The 16,030-nt window shown below is 43.7% G+C and overlaps 2 protein-coding genes across 5 annotated transcripts in view; one reads left to right on the forward strand and one right to left on the reverse strand.

Moving 5' to 3' along the window:
- The window catches only part of LOC120947541 (alpha-tubulin N-acetyltransferase), a 600,156-nt gene that overhangs the window by 97,927 nt on the left and 486,199 nt on the right, over positions 1-16,030 (reverse strand). The gene's annotated exons all lie outside the window — the stretch shown is intronic.
- The window catches only part of LOC120947348 (GATA zinc finger domain-containing protein 10), a 103,984-nt gene that overhangs the window by 75,353 nt on the left and 12,601 nt on the right, over positions 1-16,030 (forward strand). For 2 of the 4 annotated variants that reach the window (XM_049607281.1, XM_049607282.1), the window contains 2 exons: positions 4,172-4,657; positions 8,615-8,876. In XM_049607281.1, the coding sequence (XP_049463238.1) occupies positions 4,172-4,657; positions 8,615-8,876 (748 nt within the window). The remainder of the gene's footprint in view (positions 1-4,171; positions 4,658-8,614; positions 8,877-16,030) is intronic. The other 2 variants (XM_040362585.2, XM_049607283.1) reach the window with 2 other exon arrangements.

Consider the following 16,030-nt stretch of genomic DNA (forward strand, 5'->3'; position numbering starts at 1 on the left):
CAAGCTCAGGTCCTTTCCATCATACGCTGCTCTGGTTAGGAGAAGCTTCGGGTGGCGCAACGAAAGAAATTGTTTAATGTTGTAGCAAATTTTACCCTCCATTTAGCGAAAAACCAGCAAAAGAACCACATCCTCCATCTCCCTCCCTTCTCCTTGCCGGTCCTCTTCCCCTTCACTAACTCATCTACCACCTGTTTCCTTTGTTCCACTCGCGGTCGTTCGTTCGTACGCTCGTGCTTCGCTCGTTGGTTCGTACGGGCATTCATCAAATCGTATCCTTGTGGGTGAATTTGGATAAATTTCCCACCACCCCAAACCACCACCACCATCACCGTCCGCGAGCGCGCAAATGAAACCGTACACAAAGTTTTACGTCAAAATTTGCTCCATTAGTCTTCTTCCTACGGCTCCGTTGTTCCGCCGCTACCACCAGAAAAGGGAGAAAAGGTGCTGGAGCAATATCGCGCGCGATAAAGAAAAATTGTTTGTACACCACCCGTCCGTACTGTAAGTGTAAGTGATTATGTGGCTGTGTATGTATATGTATCAAAGAAAAAGCACCCACCTTCCCACCTTGCGCTGGTGTGAGCGCCAAAAAGAAACGTACGAAAAATGCCTCCCCCGCCCCAAACCGGTGAGCAGTGGGCAAAGTGTCGTAAATACTTGTTTCACCCTACAAGTTTCGTTTTCTTTTTGCTGCTTTCTTTTTTGCTCGCAATCAGAAATATTAATTACCACACTTGTTGTTGCCATTTTGTTGCTGTGCTTTTGTTCTCTCTGCTCCCCCCCTTGTTTGCTCTTGTCAGACACCAGCGGCAGAAGCAGCGGCACCGTCAGGGGAGGACTTCATTTCGATGTTCGACCATTTACACCCTTCGTTACGGTTGTTTGAAATGAACCGGTGCCGTTTCACTCCGGTTTCGGAATTTTCTCCGGTTTCCAGCTGGGAACTGGGAACCATGAAGCATGTTAGAAAAATTGGGGTAAAGCTGGAAGACAGTGGGGCAGAAGTGGCAATGAATCCCCATAATTAACAAAATTGGCTCACATATTAAAACTTTGCGCGTTCGAACAAAGACGTTTCCCCGACTGCATGGTGTTGGTGATGGTGTCACTCGAGTTAAATGAAATAAACAAACACACGCAAACACTTGGGACCCCTGAAAAACTCCTCAGTTTAGTGGGTATTAGAAGAAAAAAAACACCGTAGTGCAGCAAAGTTGTTCATTTGGGTGGACGTTTTTGGTTTCGGATATCTTGCTTTATTTGTGCAATAATATTGGCTCTACATGAACACGCGACAAACTGAACACATATTTTGACGGAACTACAAACGACAGCGTGTTAAAAATAACGAAATTAGCCCACTAGCATAGAAATACGATCCCGACGATCGATCAAGCAAGGCGAGCTGCACCAACCAAAAAACACACCAAACCAAACCACCGAACAGACTCTTCTGGCTCTTCATGGGTGATGCACTTTTATTTCATGCTTCGAAATTTTACACCATACAAGGGGTTACCTTTGCTTGCCTTTTCAACCCACCCAGGCACGATTGCCCCAGGGTCGACTAGTGACATTCATCTGAATACGGTTGCACTACACAAACCTTTCCCCCCCCACTTTCGCCCAAAAGCGTCTAAGCACGGCAGCGATGGAACCACCAACTGTGTCGGTGACTTTCTCGTCGCTTTTTTTTTGTATGACAATTATGATGGTGGTCACCAGGGGGTGGGAAACAAGAACTGCAAAACAAGCTTGGGACAAGGTAAAACACAGAACAAAAAGTTACAGCCCGCCGGGCAAACGCCAACCATCTCCCCAAATGTGAGACAATAGCCATTTATCATAACAGTTTTGAGTGTGCTTTCGGGTGGAGCGATGAGGAGAGGGAGTCTTTTTGGCTCTCTCTCTCTCTCTCTTCCTGTCTCTCTCTCCCACACAATCATTCGTTTGTAAATTTGAGATGCTCTGCTGGAACAGATTTTTATCGTTGGCCTTACAGTGAAGGGGATATACAGCACTGTTGTTTCATCCTTTTGTGTGTGTGTTGTGCTTTCTGCTTCTGTTAGATGTTCTGTCGGTTAAGATTTTGATGGTCAATTTTCTTATTGCTCCCAGGGTGGTTTGATTTGTTTGGGGAGTTTTCTCTTCCGACAGCAGATGGTCTTTATATTGGTCGACCATTGTCAAATATGAGGTCCTCAGGATTCCGATTACATTTATTCGATATCAATAATCTTTATTTTATGTTTGACTGTTTACAAACTTCGTTATGAAATCAATGTCTGAGTATTGAAGTATTAATCATGTAGGGTATAAGGCCTATTCCGTCTCGTGAACTGTTATATTGAAGTTCTCCCGAGCAAAAGCCAAGAAAATGGCTGGCATCCCGATTCGAACCTCCGCCCTAATAACCGCGGAATTCTTATGGAGGTCTTGCCAATCTTTTATTCGAATCGAATTTCCCTATAAGAGCAATGTATCATAAAAAAATAAGAAAAAACATTGAAGGGTTTATAGGAATTCAAATTTTGCAAATTAATAATTTCCGAGTTTTTTTTTCTTTTTTTTTTCTTTTTTTTTAAATAAACTTTGAGCCAATTGGCCTCATTCGCCTCTTTCAATCGGTAGATTAATTCTATACTTAAAGTCTAACAATATTCTTTGCAAGCCATTTGTGACTTGCAGTTACCTTATACCGGGTAGTCTCGGTTTACTTAAAGCTATCCGTTGATTTTATTGTCTGTTACAAATGTGGTTTTGGTTAGAGCTGTTTAGGAAGGTTAGTTGTTGTTGTTGTTTTATTTTTTTACCAGGCTGTTTAGCATTCGCCTCTCGATAAAGGTTAGTGATACGAAGGAATTTTAAAAGATTACGCTGGCAATCCCTGTCTGGTGAGCAGCAGCGGGTTTACAGTGTCGGGGGCCCTAAGCAGTAAGAATTGTTGAGGCCCCTTTGTACATGATTACGGGGGGGTACTCGGCATCCGTCTTTTATTATGCACCAGTTCAACTTAAATTTGGTTTCTGCCGAGGGGGGGGGGGGGGTGCTTAGGGTTCGTCTGGCGCGGGGCCCCAACGTCCATCACCCACGGGGCCCTCCTTGCTAATACAGTGCCATATTCTATCAACTGTTATCGATAATGGACTAAAGATTCCGCGGCCCCTCATTGACGGGGCCCCCCGCAATTACTTACTTTGTTTACCGTTAAACACGCCACTGCTGGTGAGTGGATGGTGTCGATGCTGTGGTCCGATTTGCAGGTGATGCGTTCCGCAGTATAACCATGGCATTCGGTTAAGATGTGATGGATGGTGAAATTTCCGAGATCTTAGCCTACGTGCTCCGCTAGCGATGGATGCGATTTCTCTCATGATTCTAATTGAATTATGCACAATTCCAACTGGGTTCTGCACAATTTAGTTAATGGATTTCTGGTTGTGCCACAACTTTGAGGGAGCGTTCTACCTATCTCAATATCCAACAACGGGTGTATTCTACCTATTTCAATTTCGAACAGATCAAAACTGCGAGTTGAAATGAATCGTTTGGAGCAGTGTTTCCAGTTTAATATGTAATAAATGGATTATTAGACAGCTTAGAGTTAAGTACAAGAAAGAAGGATTGCTGATCGAATATTGCCTCTGAAATGGAAGGCGTGATCTACAACTCTACAACTAAATGTATTATACACACAAACACACTGTCAATCTTAATATTAAGATAAACTCAAACACTGACGCTGAAGGTAGAAGCACAGCTTACACTCACAAGCCTTTCATTACCTGTATAGCGCACCCGTAGCTCATTGAACTGTATTTTATTTTATTTCTTTCTCTTTTTTTTCTTCTCCCTTTCGACGTGTTTTCCCCCAACAAACAACCGTTCAATTGCACGAAACTGTATTATAAATCTATCTTCATTCAACAAAACCATGCTTCCTTCCTAACGAACGTCCGTCATCGCCACTTCTCACCACATGTCTCTCATGCCCATGGATGTGCCATTGTTTACCGGGGGTATTGCTGGTGACTGTTTTGCATCTTGGCTGTGTTTAAACAATAAAAATAAAACCGACCACATCGCCTGGAACCATCATCCTCATCCCGTCTCATCCTAACACCATCCACAAATCGTCACTGGCGCCTTGTGTTTTTATGCAAAGCAGGCTACATCGATTCAATCGCCCAAGTCGCCGGTTAATCAGCTCAAGTACCCGGCGTACCAGAGTGCACCGCAGCCCGCGCATCAGTATCCCGGCGCCCGTGCACCATCTTCCACTGTCGCGTTCAGTGGTGGCCGTGCCGTACTGCCCAACAAGTCGCAGCACCAGCAGCAGCAGCAGTACCAGCAGCGCGGAGGTTACGCCAATCAAGCCGCATCACCACGCTCTCCGGTGGTTCCGGTAGCCTCGCCGCGCTCGCCGGCCATTTCTAACCTCGGTGGTAGTGGAAGCCCACGCGGTTGGGCACACGTAGCCTCGCCGGTACCGACCAACCGTCCATCGTCCCAATTCTCATCTTCACCTTCTTCACCATCTTCACCCTTCTATCAGCAGCAGCAGCAGCAGCAACAGCAGCAACAGCAGTACCAGCCGGGGTACGCTCCATCCGGTCAAACCGGATCAGCTGCCTGGTACGGTGCGAGAAAGGTACATAACTACTGAAACACGCTATGGCGCGCTGAACCACTGCTACCACTGCTCCTCTGTCCTCGCAAAAAAATCACATACCGCGCGCACGAAACTGAAAAGAAAAGCATAAAAACAAAACATCCGGTGGGTTCTTTGTACGATTTTCGTTTATTTGTGTTTTGTTTTGTTTTTTTATTGTGTTTGTTTTGCTCTTACTGCTCTCTCACTCGTTCTCTAGTGTTTTACCATTCTTTTTACTGTAGTTTAATCTTTTGTTTGTTTGTCTTTGTTTCAATTCGTTGTCTTTACCTGTTGATCGGCACACGCAAACTTCGTTTTAAACTTGTATCTTATGTTTAAGTACTTTGTTGTCAAATATATGTGCTATCTATCTTATTTTATACTTTAATATTTATCTCAAACACAATTTTCTTGATCAATGATTTGTTGTATTTATGTTATAAGTTTCTTTATTAAGCATATATTCAAGCACTGACTGCCAATAAGCACATTTTAGAATGAATGTTCATGAATTGCTTTACTGTCTTCTCATAATAAATGCAAAAACTAATAAATTCATAGTGTCAACAACCAAAGTGTGATAAAAACATTTTTGTTTGTTTGTGCATTTTATTTGAATTTCACATTTTAAGAGTGTTTTTATTAATTTACCAGCTTATTAATGTCATGAAACTCTACAAAAAAATGTTTGATCGACAAAATCATAAACGAATCAAAAGATTTGTAAATTTGTAATTCCAATGTAAGGTTTCCTGCTCACTTTTCGAATTTCCAATACGAAAATCAGTATTGTACACGGCTCGTTAAGTGTGATTCAACAACTATTACAAATCCTTTTGGCTACTTCATAATTATTCGGTTCTGTCATATGATTTCCAATGCGCCATTACCTCGAATCATTTGATTTGTTAAAAATTATGACGAAGAACTAAGTCATTATTGTGTTGACAATAGATTAACATGACAGTTGTGGTAACACATTTCACAAGCAATAAATAATGCTAAAACATTGGATAGTTCATAGGAAAACCTGTAAAGTTAAAAAAAAAAAAACAAAATTGTATTTTATGCTAAACATTCAAAATCAAATAATTTAATTATGTATACTTAATAGTCCTAATACCAACACAATAGTAGATCTTGAATTATCTTTTTGCTTCGTACATAAATTGCTTGTGCCGTTGAGTTTCTTCCATGTTCAAGTTGCCACTTTCATTGCTTAAACTATTATGTTAAGGGTCTCGTCCCTGACAAAGTTTACTTGAATTTCATATTATAGTAAGTAATAGTATTATAATCTATATTTAAATTCAAAATACATACATTTCATGTCCATTTCAAATATTTCATACGCATCAACTCCGGCTTTTGGTTACTACTCCTTATCAAAGGCTATTATGTTCTGTACTGAATGTAATTTACTTATTTATGTTTCAAATTTTCAACAATATACAAAAAAAGCATGCTAGTAACATAATCGGTTCGTTGAACATCGACTGGAAGAGGTCGTTTAGGTTACAGAGTTTATTTTCTACAACATGCACCCCCTTTCGAATTATTACCTACCCAAAACAAACGAACACACCTTACAGATAAATATTGCTTAAACTACTAGCATCACACATTGTTCTACCGTCCGGGTCAACTACAAACTAGCCTCAATGCCGCACACAAACTACGCACCCTTAACCACGCGATGGCAGCACCAAACAAAACCGCACGGCAAACGCGAAACACCTCGTTGCTCGCGACCACCCACCCCTATTAGAATGTGATGCACTCCGCAGCGCATCCTACTCCTTCACACAGACACACAGACACACAGACGGTGCGAATGAAAACATTATTGAGGTAAACAGACACACACACACACACACACACACACTCGAACGCAGAAGCTCTCGAAAGCTGTCAACTGGCCTGCATAATGGCGATCGGCTTTTCCCAGGACGCGTCGACATAGTTTTGGTCACCTTCGCGCGCTCAGCGCAAAAACCCAGCACCCCATCCCAGCTGAAATATGTAGCGAAAGTTTGGTGGAATTTGCAAACGGTGTTTGCACCTTGCACCCCTTTTTCGAAGCCGCGACAAACCACCACCGGCCACTTGTGCGCGATTTTATGCGAAAACAGTTAACGCACAAAATAGTAACAGTTCCGGTATCGCTACCCGGTCGCTGGATAAATTATGCTGCGCTTGAGCGGACGCGTAACATGGCCGATTCGACGATGTTTTTCCCGGGCGCTGGCCTCGAGCAGGTTGGGGGGGGGTAGCGCCCCCTTGACGTGCGTACCGTGCGTTGTCAATGCAGACGCGCGAGATCCTTTGTTTATTCCGATAACGAGATGAAACAGTAACCCGGGTGCTCAAATGCGGTACCGTACGACCCGGGCCCGAATCGGGATCTGAACTCAACTCCCAACCGCGTCACGGAATTCGGCCACGGAGAAAACAAACACCAAATCCCGTTTTGCTCGCTCCAACGGAAAAGTGTCGCCTTCGGGGTGCTTGCCCACTGCTGCCGGGCTGCATATTGGAAAGCGCACGGCAAAAACCGGCACGGCCAATGTCCAGTTGTGGATTGGTGCTGTTTAGATTGCTCCTGCACCTTCCCCATTGCACAGTTTGTCACAGCAAGTGCATTCGATTGCGCACTAATGACGCACTAATCCTGCGGTGACATTCCAAGCAGGTTCCCGTTTCGCTGGCTGGCGGTCGCAGTGCTCCTCTTGCTTGCGAACTTCATATCGAGTATTTATCAAACATGAGGCAAATAAACATCGCCTCCGGTGGTGACCGGTGCTGACCAATGGTGACAGGTTTTTCCCACTCAGCACCGAGCTAGCCAAAAATCTAAAAACCTAAGGTTTGGCACACTCTTCATCCGTACAAATGTACAATGTTGGCACAGTGTTTTGACCGCCGAGCTTGAACCGCTTTTGCATAAACTGATCTGCCATACAGGCAAAACAGGCACTGAGTTTTGTGTCCTTAGAGCATGTCCTTAAGCTTTTCAATGATGCAGACATGCAGCGAAATGCACACAAGGTTCGAGCGCAAAAGCGCTTTTCCACCGTTTGCTGATTCCAGTTTGATCTAGTGTGTGGAGGTTAATTAAACATGCATTTGCTGGGAAGGATTGGTACAAAATAGAATGGCATATCATTAGGTGCATCATTGGTCGTTGGGTGTCTTTAATGATGATATGCGAGAAACAACGTGTGTTTTGTTTAAGGTTTTTAGTTGTGCAATCTCAAAAATTCGTTGGAAAAAATCCAATTTTCCCAAAAGCTCATTCAGGATGGAGACGCATGGTACCTCACGGAATCTATGCATAAAGAACAAAGCAAATATTTACAAAAATTACACACTAAACACACAAATTAAGGCTACAATTAAGGTTTTTACACTATATAAGGAATTCTTTTGCTCTATTTAAAATTTCTTTCACTTTCATGTCAATGTCAGCTTGCAACTGTCTTAACATGTTTGATAATCTTATAGTATGTACAATAGTGTAAAGCTTGTGTAAAATGAACACAATCGAAAGCAATATGGCCTAGCGATTTTAAAGATTGTTACCATAATTTCAATTCATAATTATTTACGAATTCAACGATCACTTGTTTTGTGTGAGTGGTGAAGAACACTCTTAAACTGCTACAAAACAATCTCCTTATCAAAATCCATATAAAAAATATGAACTAAGCTTCCCAGAGTAAATTTTAAATAACTGTGATCTTGAATCAAAAGATTAGAGATCAATAGATAATTGGAAGTATAAAACAAATCTAATACAAATGTACGATTCAAATAAAGCCTTCTCTATTTCACTAAATGCAATTACATGTAATACTACCATTACCCGGTTGCCAGTATCGGGCGTGTGCTGTGCTACGTCCTTCACGGTTTTAACCTTTTCAACTATCTCGCCCCTCTTCTACTCCTCTACAGCCCGAAGCACAACACCAACAGCAACCGCTAGCACCACAGTATCAGAATCCGCTCGAGCAGCAGCCGTACCAACCGCAGCCCACTGAAGCTTTCCAACCGCTGACGGCACAACAGCAACAACCACTGTACCAACCGGCGCAGCCACCGCAGCCGCACCAGCAGTTGCCACCGACACTGATCACAACCCTACGCAAAGAACCACCAATGTCTCAGGAGCCCGCTCCCGTCTATCAGACGCAACCGGTTGCTGCTATTTATCAAGGTAAGCTTCTAAAACGGCCTATGCGGCCGGGCGCATGGGAAGCACAAGGCCGGCTTTGAACCAGTGCCGGAAAGCCTTCCAATGTTAAAGAAGGGAACCCGTGCGACTGCTCTTGAAACGCTGCGATGACTTTGAAATGCAAATGAGTCGCATGGCTTTGCATCTGTTAAAGGAGTTATAGTCCTTTTCAATGATTTAAATTTTATTCAAAAAAGAATAAAAATACCAAACATACAAAAAGCCTAAAATACATCGCATAGTACATCACGATGATAGTCTATTCTTCCTCGCCTTATACTACCATCATACACACAATGAAATCAATGAAACATCATCCACTCGGCACAAGTGGCACGATTGCACGAGCTACACAAGGCCCATCTCAGCAGCGGCCCATCCAATAGGCAAAGCGAAAATGCATCTACTGCAGCAGAAAATTGCAACCGGCCGTACGATGGGCGTGCTCTTGGGACTGCTGTAACGCTTCCCTCTTTTGCAACGATACTTAACGATTTGTGCAGATTGTTACCGGTTCGAGCACAAGAGTAGAATGAGAATGGTGTAGGCAAAAAAAACCCTCTAAAGCGGGGTAGAGGGAAAAAAAACAATCCAATCGATGCTTAATGATGACTGCCCCCGAGGGTGTACCGGGATCCGAACATTCTGTTTGAGTTTTTTCCCCTTCCGGTTGAAGCGAAAACAAACACGCTCGTGTGCAAATACCGCAACGTTAATGATCCGGGTGCATCGAGTGGTACTTGTGAAATGGTTCAAATTTTGCTTCTTCCGCTTGAAAATCAGAACGGAACGGCTTGGTCGATCCGATCGGTAAAATCGTTCACTCATTTTAGGCAATAGAGTGTTGCATTCCTTCGGAAGCGGATGAGTTCAATGCTTTCAATGCTCAATGCTTTCGTATGAATGTATGTTAGATAATGAGACTACCGCTATCGCTACCACATGTAGAAAAGATTTCTTTTTTAGTGAAGGTTGTTGAGGAAACGTACAACTAACGAATGTAATTGAAAGCTTCATTCCTGTTTTGAAGCCCTTTTCTAATGCTACTCAAAAAGTTGATTGGATTTTTATTCATAACGTCCACTTTATCCACTTAGACATGCCATTAGCAGATGCCATTAATTAATAGTTAAACTCACAAGATCCAAATAACAATTGAACAATTAAGGTCTACAACCTTCTTGAAATTTTCCTAATTTTCGGATATCAAAATTTACTATCAGCTGGAATTATTCTCACAAAAACATACAGGATTTCCCACGATTTATTGGTTGGTTTCCAAAGAATGTTGGTGGGTTTCCATATTTTTTTGGTGCGTTCTCACGAATTTCTGGCCGTTTCCCAGATTTTTTTGGTGCAATTGTATTGATATCCCATCGGAAAATACCAACAAATTATGGGAACGAACCAAAAATCTATGGGACACCATGAAAAAATCGTGGGAACGCACCAAAAAATCGTGGGGACCGACCAATAAATCGTGGGAAACCCTGTAATGCTAAAAGCTTTTTATGAAACCTGGTCAATCAAACCGTATTTTTTTAATCATTTTCAATATCCATTCCATTCATTTTCCATTTCTCTTGATAATCTTTTAAAGGTGACATTATGTAGTAGTTTTATTCTAAACGGATAGTTACTACTGGATGGATATATGGATAGTTACTGGAATTGCTTTTTTAATTATGCCACAGTTTTCTTAGCTAAACCAGTAAAGCGAGTACAGAAACGATTGAATTTGAACCCTCCATACACATTTATTAAACAATTTTGCTCAAAAACCGGGTCATTAATCATTAACCAGGTGAAGCAGGCAAAAAAAACCGATACGAATCTCCAACACTAAAATCCCACATGCTTCAATACACAAAATCGCACCTAAAATTGCATACCCTACCGACACGTGGCGAAATACATCCACTTAAAGCTGCTGTAAAATCACTGGATAAACAATCATCGATTCCGGCTCCACAATAACAACACATTTCTCCCACACGTCGCTCGTCACCGCACCAGCGAGCGGCCAGGGTCAGTACCGGCCCCGTAAAGAAAACAGCCCCATTTTAGGACAACGGCAGCACCATAAACCAAACGCCTGCTCAAAGGGGGGTCCACATCATCAGCAGCCTTTTCTTTCCACCCTCGAGCGGTGCAGGATAAACAAATCGTTTTTTTTGCTCTCTCTCGTACTCTCTCACTCCCTCTCTCAACAAGTCATGGATCAAAATGGCAACAATACCGACACTCCCCAGCGGTAGGAAGGCACGAGAAGTCACTGGAAGGTGTGGCACGGCATGTGAAACGTTTCTCCCGCGGGGCATTCCAATCTGTTCGCTTGGATTCACCGAAACTCGATTCAACCGTACAGGCACACACACACATTCACTTGTGAGCTTTAGCCCGGAGGCCATTTTTCCTATGCAATTTGTCGTTGATTATTTATAGATGTGATCGATTCCTTCTGGCATCACGGAAAAGAGAGAGAGAGAGAGAGCTCCCGCTGTTTCGATAATGCCCTGGGTCTGTTCATATTCGGCTGTGCCACCGTCCCTTTTTTTAGCCGCCCAACTCTTCGCTCAAGGGCGCTACGGAATATTATAATAAATGTGCCGTTTCCAACAAGCATACAAGCGAAAGGCTCGCCCTAGAAGACGTTGTTGTTGCGACCGAAATCCGTACGCCCGGGAGCTGATAAAAGTCGATCCTGTCCGTTTCCACCTTGGCATCTTGGAGAGCCTCCGTTTTTGGCCAAACTAAAAGGTGATTTGCTAGCGGCGCAAAGTGATTCCTCAACTGCTTATATGTGTGCCTCCCCTCGTGTGTGCTGTGAAGTGCTCTCTCTCTCTCTTTCTCTCTTGCTCTTGGCTTGATTTACGATTTTCGGAAGCATTCCATTTTACAGTCTGCCGATTTCGTTATTGATGCTCGGGCTCTGGTAATAATACTTGAGGAGGTCGTCGCAAAGGTGACGTACCTGTCCATAACGGGCCGCATAAGTGCACGTCACCGAAGCACTGGGGGTAAAAGCTATTTCCAGCACACACACACACACACACACACACACACACACACACACACACAGCATCGGCGGACACGCTTCCCCCTAGGGGAGGAAGAAACAATCCCATTTCGAGGTAGTTTCCGATATGAACGACCATCCACCTTTAGGGCGTGTGTTAGGTTTAGACCACCCAAAAACTACAACTCCCCGTAGCAAGATACACACATACAGCATGCCATTCTCTCCTCTCACGGATCGGTGAACGTCCGTCCGCAGCGGTTGTGGCCAGCTAACCCACATATGCATCAGCGTACGTCCAATAAATCAATCCCTTTCCGCGGAGGAGCATAAGCTACTCGAGCTTTCGCAACACGTAAAGCGCATTTAGCACAAATAAACACCTACACCTCTCCGATCGCTTCTTCTCCCAATCCCTTCCCTTAGGCGTGCCATTTTTAGCCACAGCACACACACACACACATTTGGCAACCGCGCCAACATAGGCACGGCCAAGACCGACCGACTTCGTCGACGAACCGCACCGTACCGCCATAATCGTACGATTCCGAACAGGCCCCGGAGCCGATAACGAGCAGGAGCATGAGGGAGCTCATAAATAGCTAAAATAAATTCAATTTAATGATAGAAAGCTCTTTTCGCGCATCAAATATTCATCGCACCGCGGGCCCCCGTCAGTCGCGTTGGCAGATCCGGCCGGGTTTGAGGGCCACTGTTCAAACAATTCACGGCGCGCCGTGCCGAGACACAAGCCGTGGACCGGTGGAGGAGTTCGATCGTTTTTGTGCGGTCACATACCGCTGATAGCTTATCCGTCACATTTCGATAGACATTCGGAAGCGCGTGAGATGTTTGCTAGACGGCTACAAATGCTTCGATGGATGCGAACTGTTGGCGAAACGGAGAGGCGCAGAGCGCGTACAAGGCTCAACTATTTGTTCGCATTGGATGGGAATTTGTTCGAGGTGGGCTAGTGAACTAAGAGCTAAGATTTCTGTTACAAACTATTTGGGCCCCAAATGGAGTGAATGTACTCGAATTAACGATGAAAAACAATATTTTACGGGATTTTCGTGAAGGATAGTTTGGCCAAAGCTACCATGCGCCTCCATCAATACGATACTACTCGAACAAATGGCTTCTAATTTGTCCTATCGGTGGTTTCAGCACAACAAAATACAAATATTGTACGCCTTAAAGTATGCAATATGTATAGCAAATAAGTCTAGATTGTATGGACGGATTTGGTTGGACCCAGTCAAGCAGATACTGAAACCCAATCGAAGCGTTAAATGTGGAACAGTAAGCCACATGTCTATTATAAAACATAATGCTACTATAAGGAGAGAAAAAACGCGATAGTACCTTTCCATGCTCTTCACCATCTGTCATCAATTCCAGCTCCCTTCACCCTACCTATCCCGATGAAAGACGAATGCTTTTGCGAATATGTCAAACGAGCAGAAACGCTACCGATCACCTTTAACACTCGCACGTGCATCTCGTGCAACCAGAAACTCGTTTCATGTTACACATCTGACCTTCTTAGCTTTTCAGCCGGCTCAAAAGTCGCATGTAAGCTGTGTGTGCACGGTGCACACTCGAAATGTAGCGAGCACAAGGGAAAGATGGCGACATACGACACGGTTTTCCGTTTTACGCCAGCCGCGCACCGTGCCAGAGGGAAGGGGAGTTGAACTTTAGCTTCCGTTTAGATGCTTTCGGTCCCGCACACCTAATCCCCGCTCCAACCCCGGTGGTACACCATTATTTTCTTTTTCTTGCTTTCGGTCCTCCTCCCCTGTTAATGCAGTTCGAGTGCAGCGCAGCGTATTTGCAGTGCATCGCGTGTGTGCACCCATTTGATGCATCGATAAATGCACGAAAGCACGTCTTGTGCTGCTGCTGCCGTTGCCAATCCGTTTGTCGTCGGATGTCGTCGTTTGCATGCAACCGCCTCGTTGGCTTCCCACGACTTGACAAATACGACCTTCCTTCCCATCAATACGATGTAACATTGCATAACCTCACCACTCACAACAACAATGCCTGTGCCACTGTGGTTTGGAAACGATTTTTCGTTGTACCTTTCAAACAAGTTATGGCGCTTGTCAGCCAACCTGCACTCCGTCACACTGCTCAATCGACCTGCTGTTTCCAGCGGTGAAGATGTTCCACTCAACAAAAGCTCAACCAAATGCATTACCGATTTTCACAAGGCAAACGATCGTGTTTTAACAATCTCTTCACATACGCGTTGTGAAATTGTTCTCGCGGGTGTTTTTTTTTTTTTTTTGCATGTCATTTACCTTTATTCTCACTCGTTTCTTTTTTTTTTGTTGCATCACACACACACACACAAATATGGCACGAAAAATGGATTTTCTAAAATCGTTTTTCCACGAGCGCATGCAGGTGGAAGCGTGCATAAATATCATCGCATTTGCAAAACACTTTCGGAATATTTAAAAAGGTTTACCAGCGCCCGCTGCCTAGTCAAGCCGGGCGCGGTATGGAAGCAAGCACGTTGAAAGGTAACAACACGATTCTTTTGCACGAGCGCCCCGTCTTTTTTCAGGCCAGCAAACGCCATTGCCTATTTCCCCGCAAGGCGAGCGAATGAACCGAACCGAAAACCGGCGCGCGTACCAGTGTGCATGCATGGCTGCACGAAAATGCCGTTCGCATCCTCGCTGCCCAAGTTTGCCCAATTGTCGAGCATTGAGCTCGTTTGGCAAATCGGTTAAATCATACAAATGTAAATGAACCGATGGCTGACACATGGCTTTTGCCGTGGAGCGTTGTGGCGGATGTGCGTACCAAATGGTACGCCTGTTCCCTTTTTTTCCCAGGACGGGAGAGCAAAATAGGCCATTGGCGGCAATATTGTAATGGCATCGCACGACAGCCGCACCGGATTTATTGTAAAGTGAAATTTTTCTGAATTTTTATGAGCCCCATCGCCTCCGCAACCTTTCGGGCTTCTTCTGCCCTGTCAGGTTCTGAATGCCTGCCCTAACAAACGTCTCACAAACACACACACACGCACACGTGCAAAAATCTCGATGACGGCTGCATCGAATGAAGGAAACTTTACGAAATGGGCCCTCCATTTTTTGCCCTGTTTTTTTCTGCAAAATGGAGCAAAAATTTCTGCATGTTATGTGACGTGAGTTCAGGCAAAATACATTTCCCTGGGATTTTGTGTTGTACCTTTACTTTTCCCGTTACCTGCCTGTAAGCTCCTACGCAAGCACATTTTCGCGCATATCAACGCGCTATAAAAAAGGTACATTTTCCATACCCATGCTTCACTTCCTGCCACTTCAAACACAGTGCTTTCGTCGCGCGAAGCAAAAGATTTACGGCGATAAAAATGGCTTCATCAGGATGGTGAGAGGCTTGTGCTTGTTATTTTTTATTTCTTCTTTCTGTCGATTGTGTCAATTTACGTCATAGAAAACAAACTTTCCCTTGTGATGCATTGGGGCGTATTGATTGCCCCAGGAGAATGGAAAGATTTCTCACTAATCAGACTATCGCGATTAGGGGGACGGTTGATGCTTCTAACTGCTTCTAGCTTCACGCAGCAATGTAACATATTGCGGAGCATTTAAATAAATGGAAATTGACGTTTGACATAGAATTTTCCGATATTGAACAATAAAACTGCAAAGTTTGTAGCAATTTCTAGGCAAGTCTTTGAAGATTTGTTTAAAGAACGCTACAGCAAGGTACAGAATTACAATCGGGTCTCACTTAAGCATGTGCTTTCCGATGAGGTTGACCAAGTTTGAGCTAGGTTTAGTGAATTTTATTTTATCTTTTCCTTTTCTTGTTTATTTTGATTGTAAAAGGTTGTTTTCTTTTTATTTTGTACAAATATGAATAGCAACAAAAACATATTATACTAAAAATATGCAAAATTACAATGCCTTCATAATATTGCATAGCTTCAGGCGCTTAACAGTGCCAACGTAAGGTTTTGTTTATTTTTGCCGTTTTAGTATTTCAGTAAATCGTGAATCGTGTGTAATTTCACTGCTAAATTACTCTAAACAATAGCTCAATCTGATGCTAGGACCAGGATTTTCCACAATTAAGCACTTACTTTCCT

This window comes from Anopheles coluzzii, chromosome 2, assembly GCF_943734685.1.
Source record: "Anopheles coluzzii chromosome 2, AcolN3, whole genome shotgun sequence".
Lineage (NCBI taxonomy): Eukaryota > Metazoa > Arthropoda > Insecta > Diptera > Culicidae > Anopheles > Anopheles coluzzii.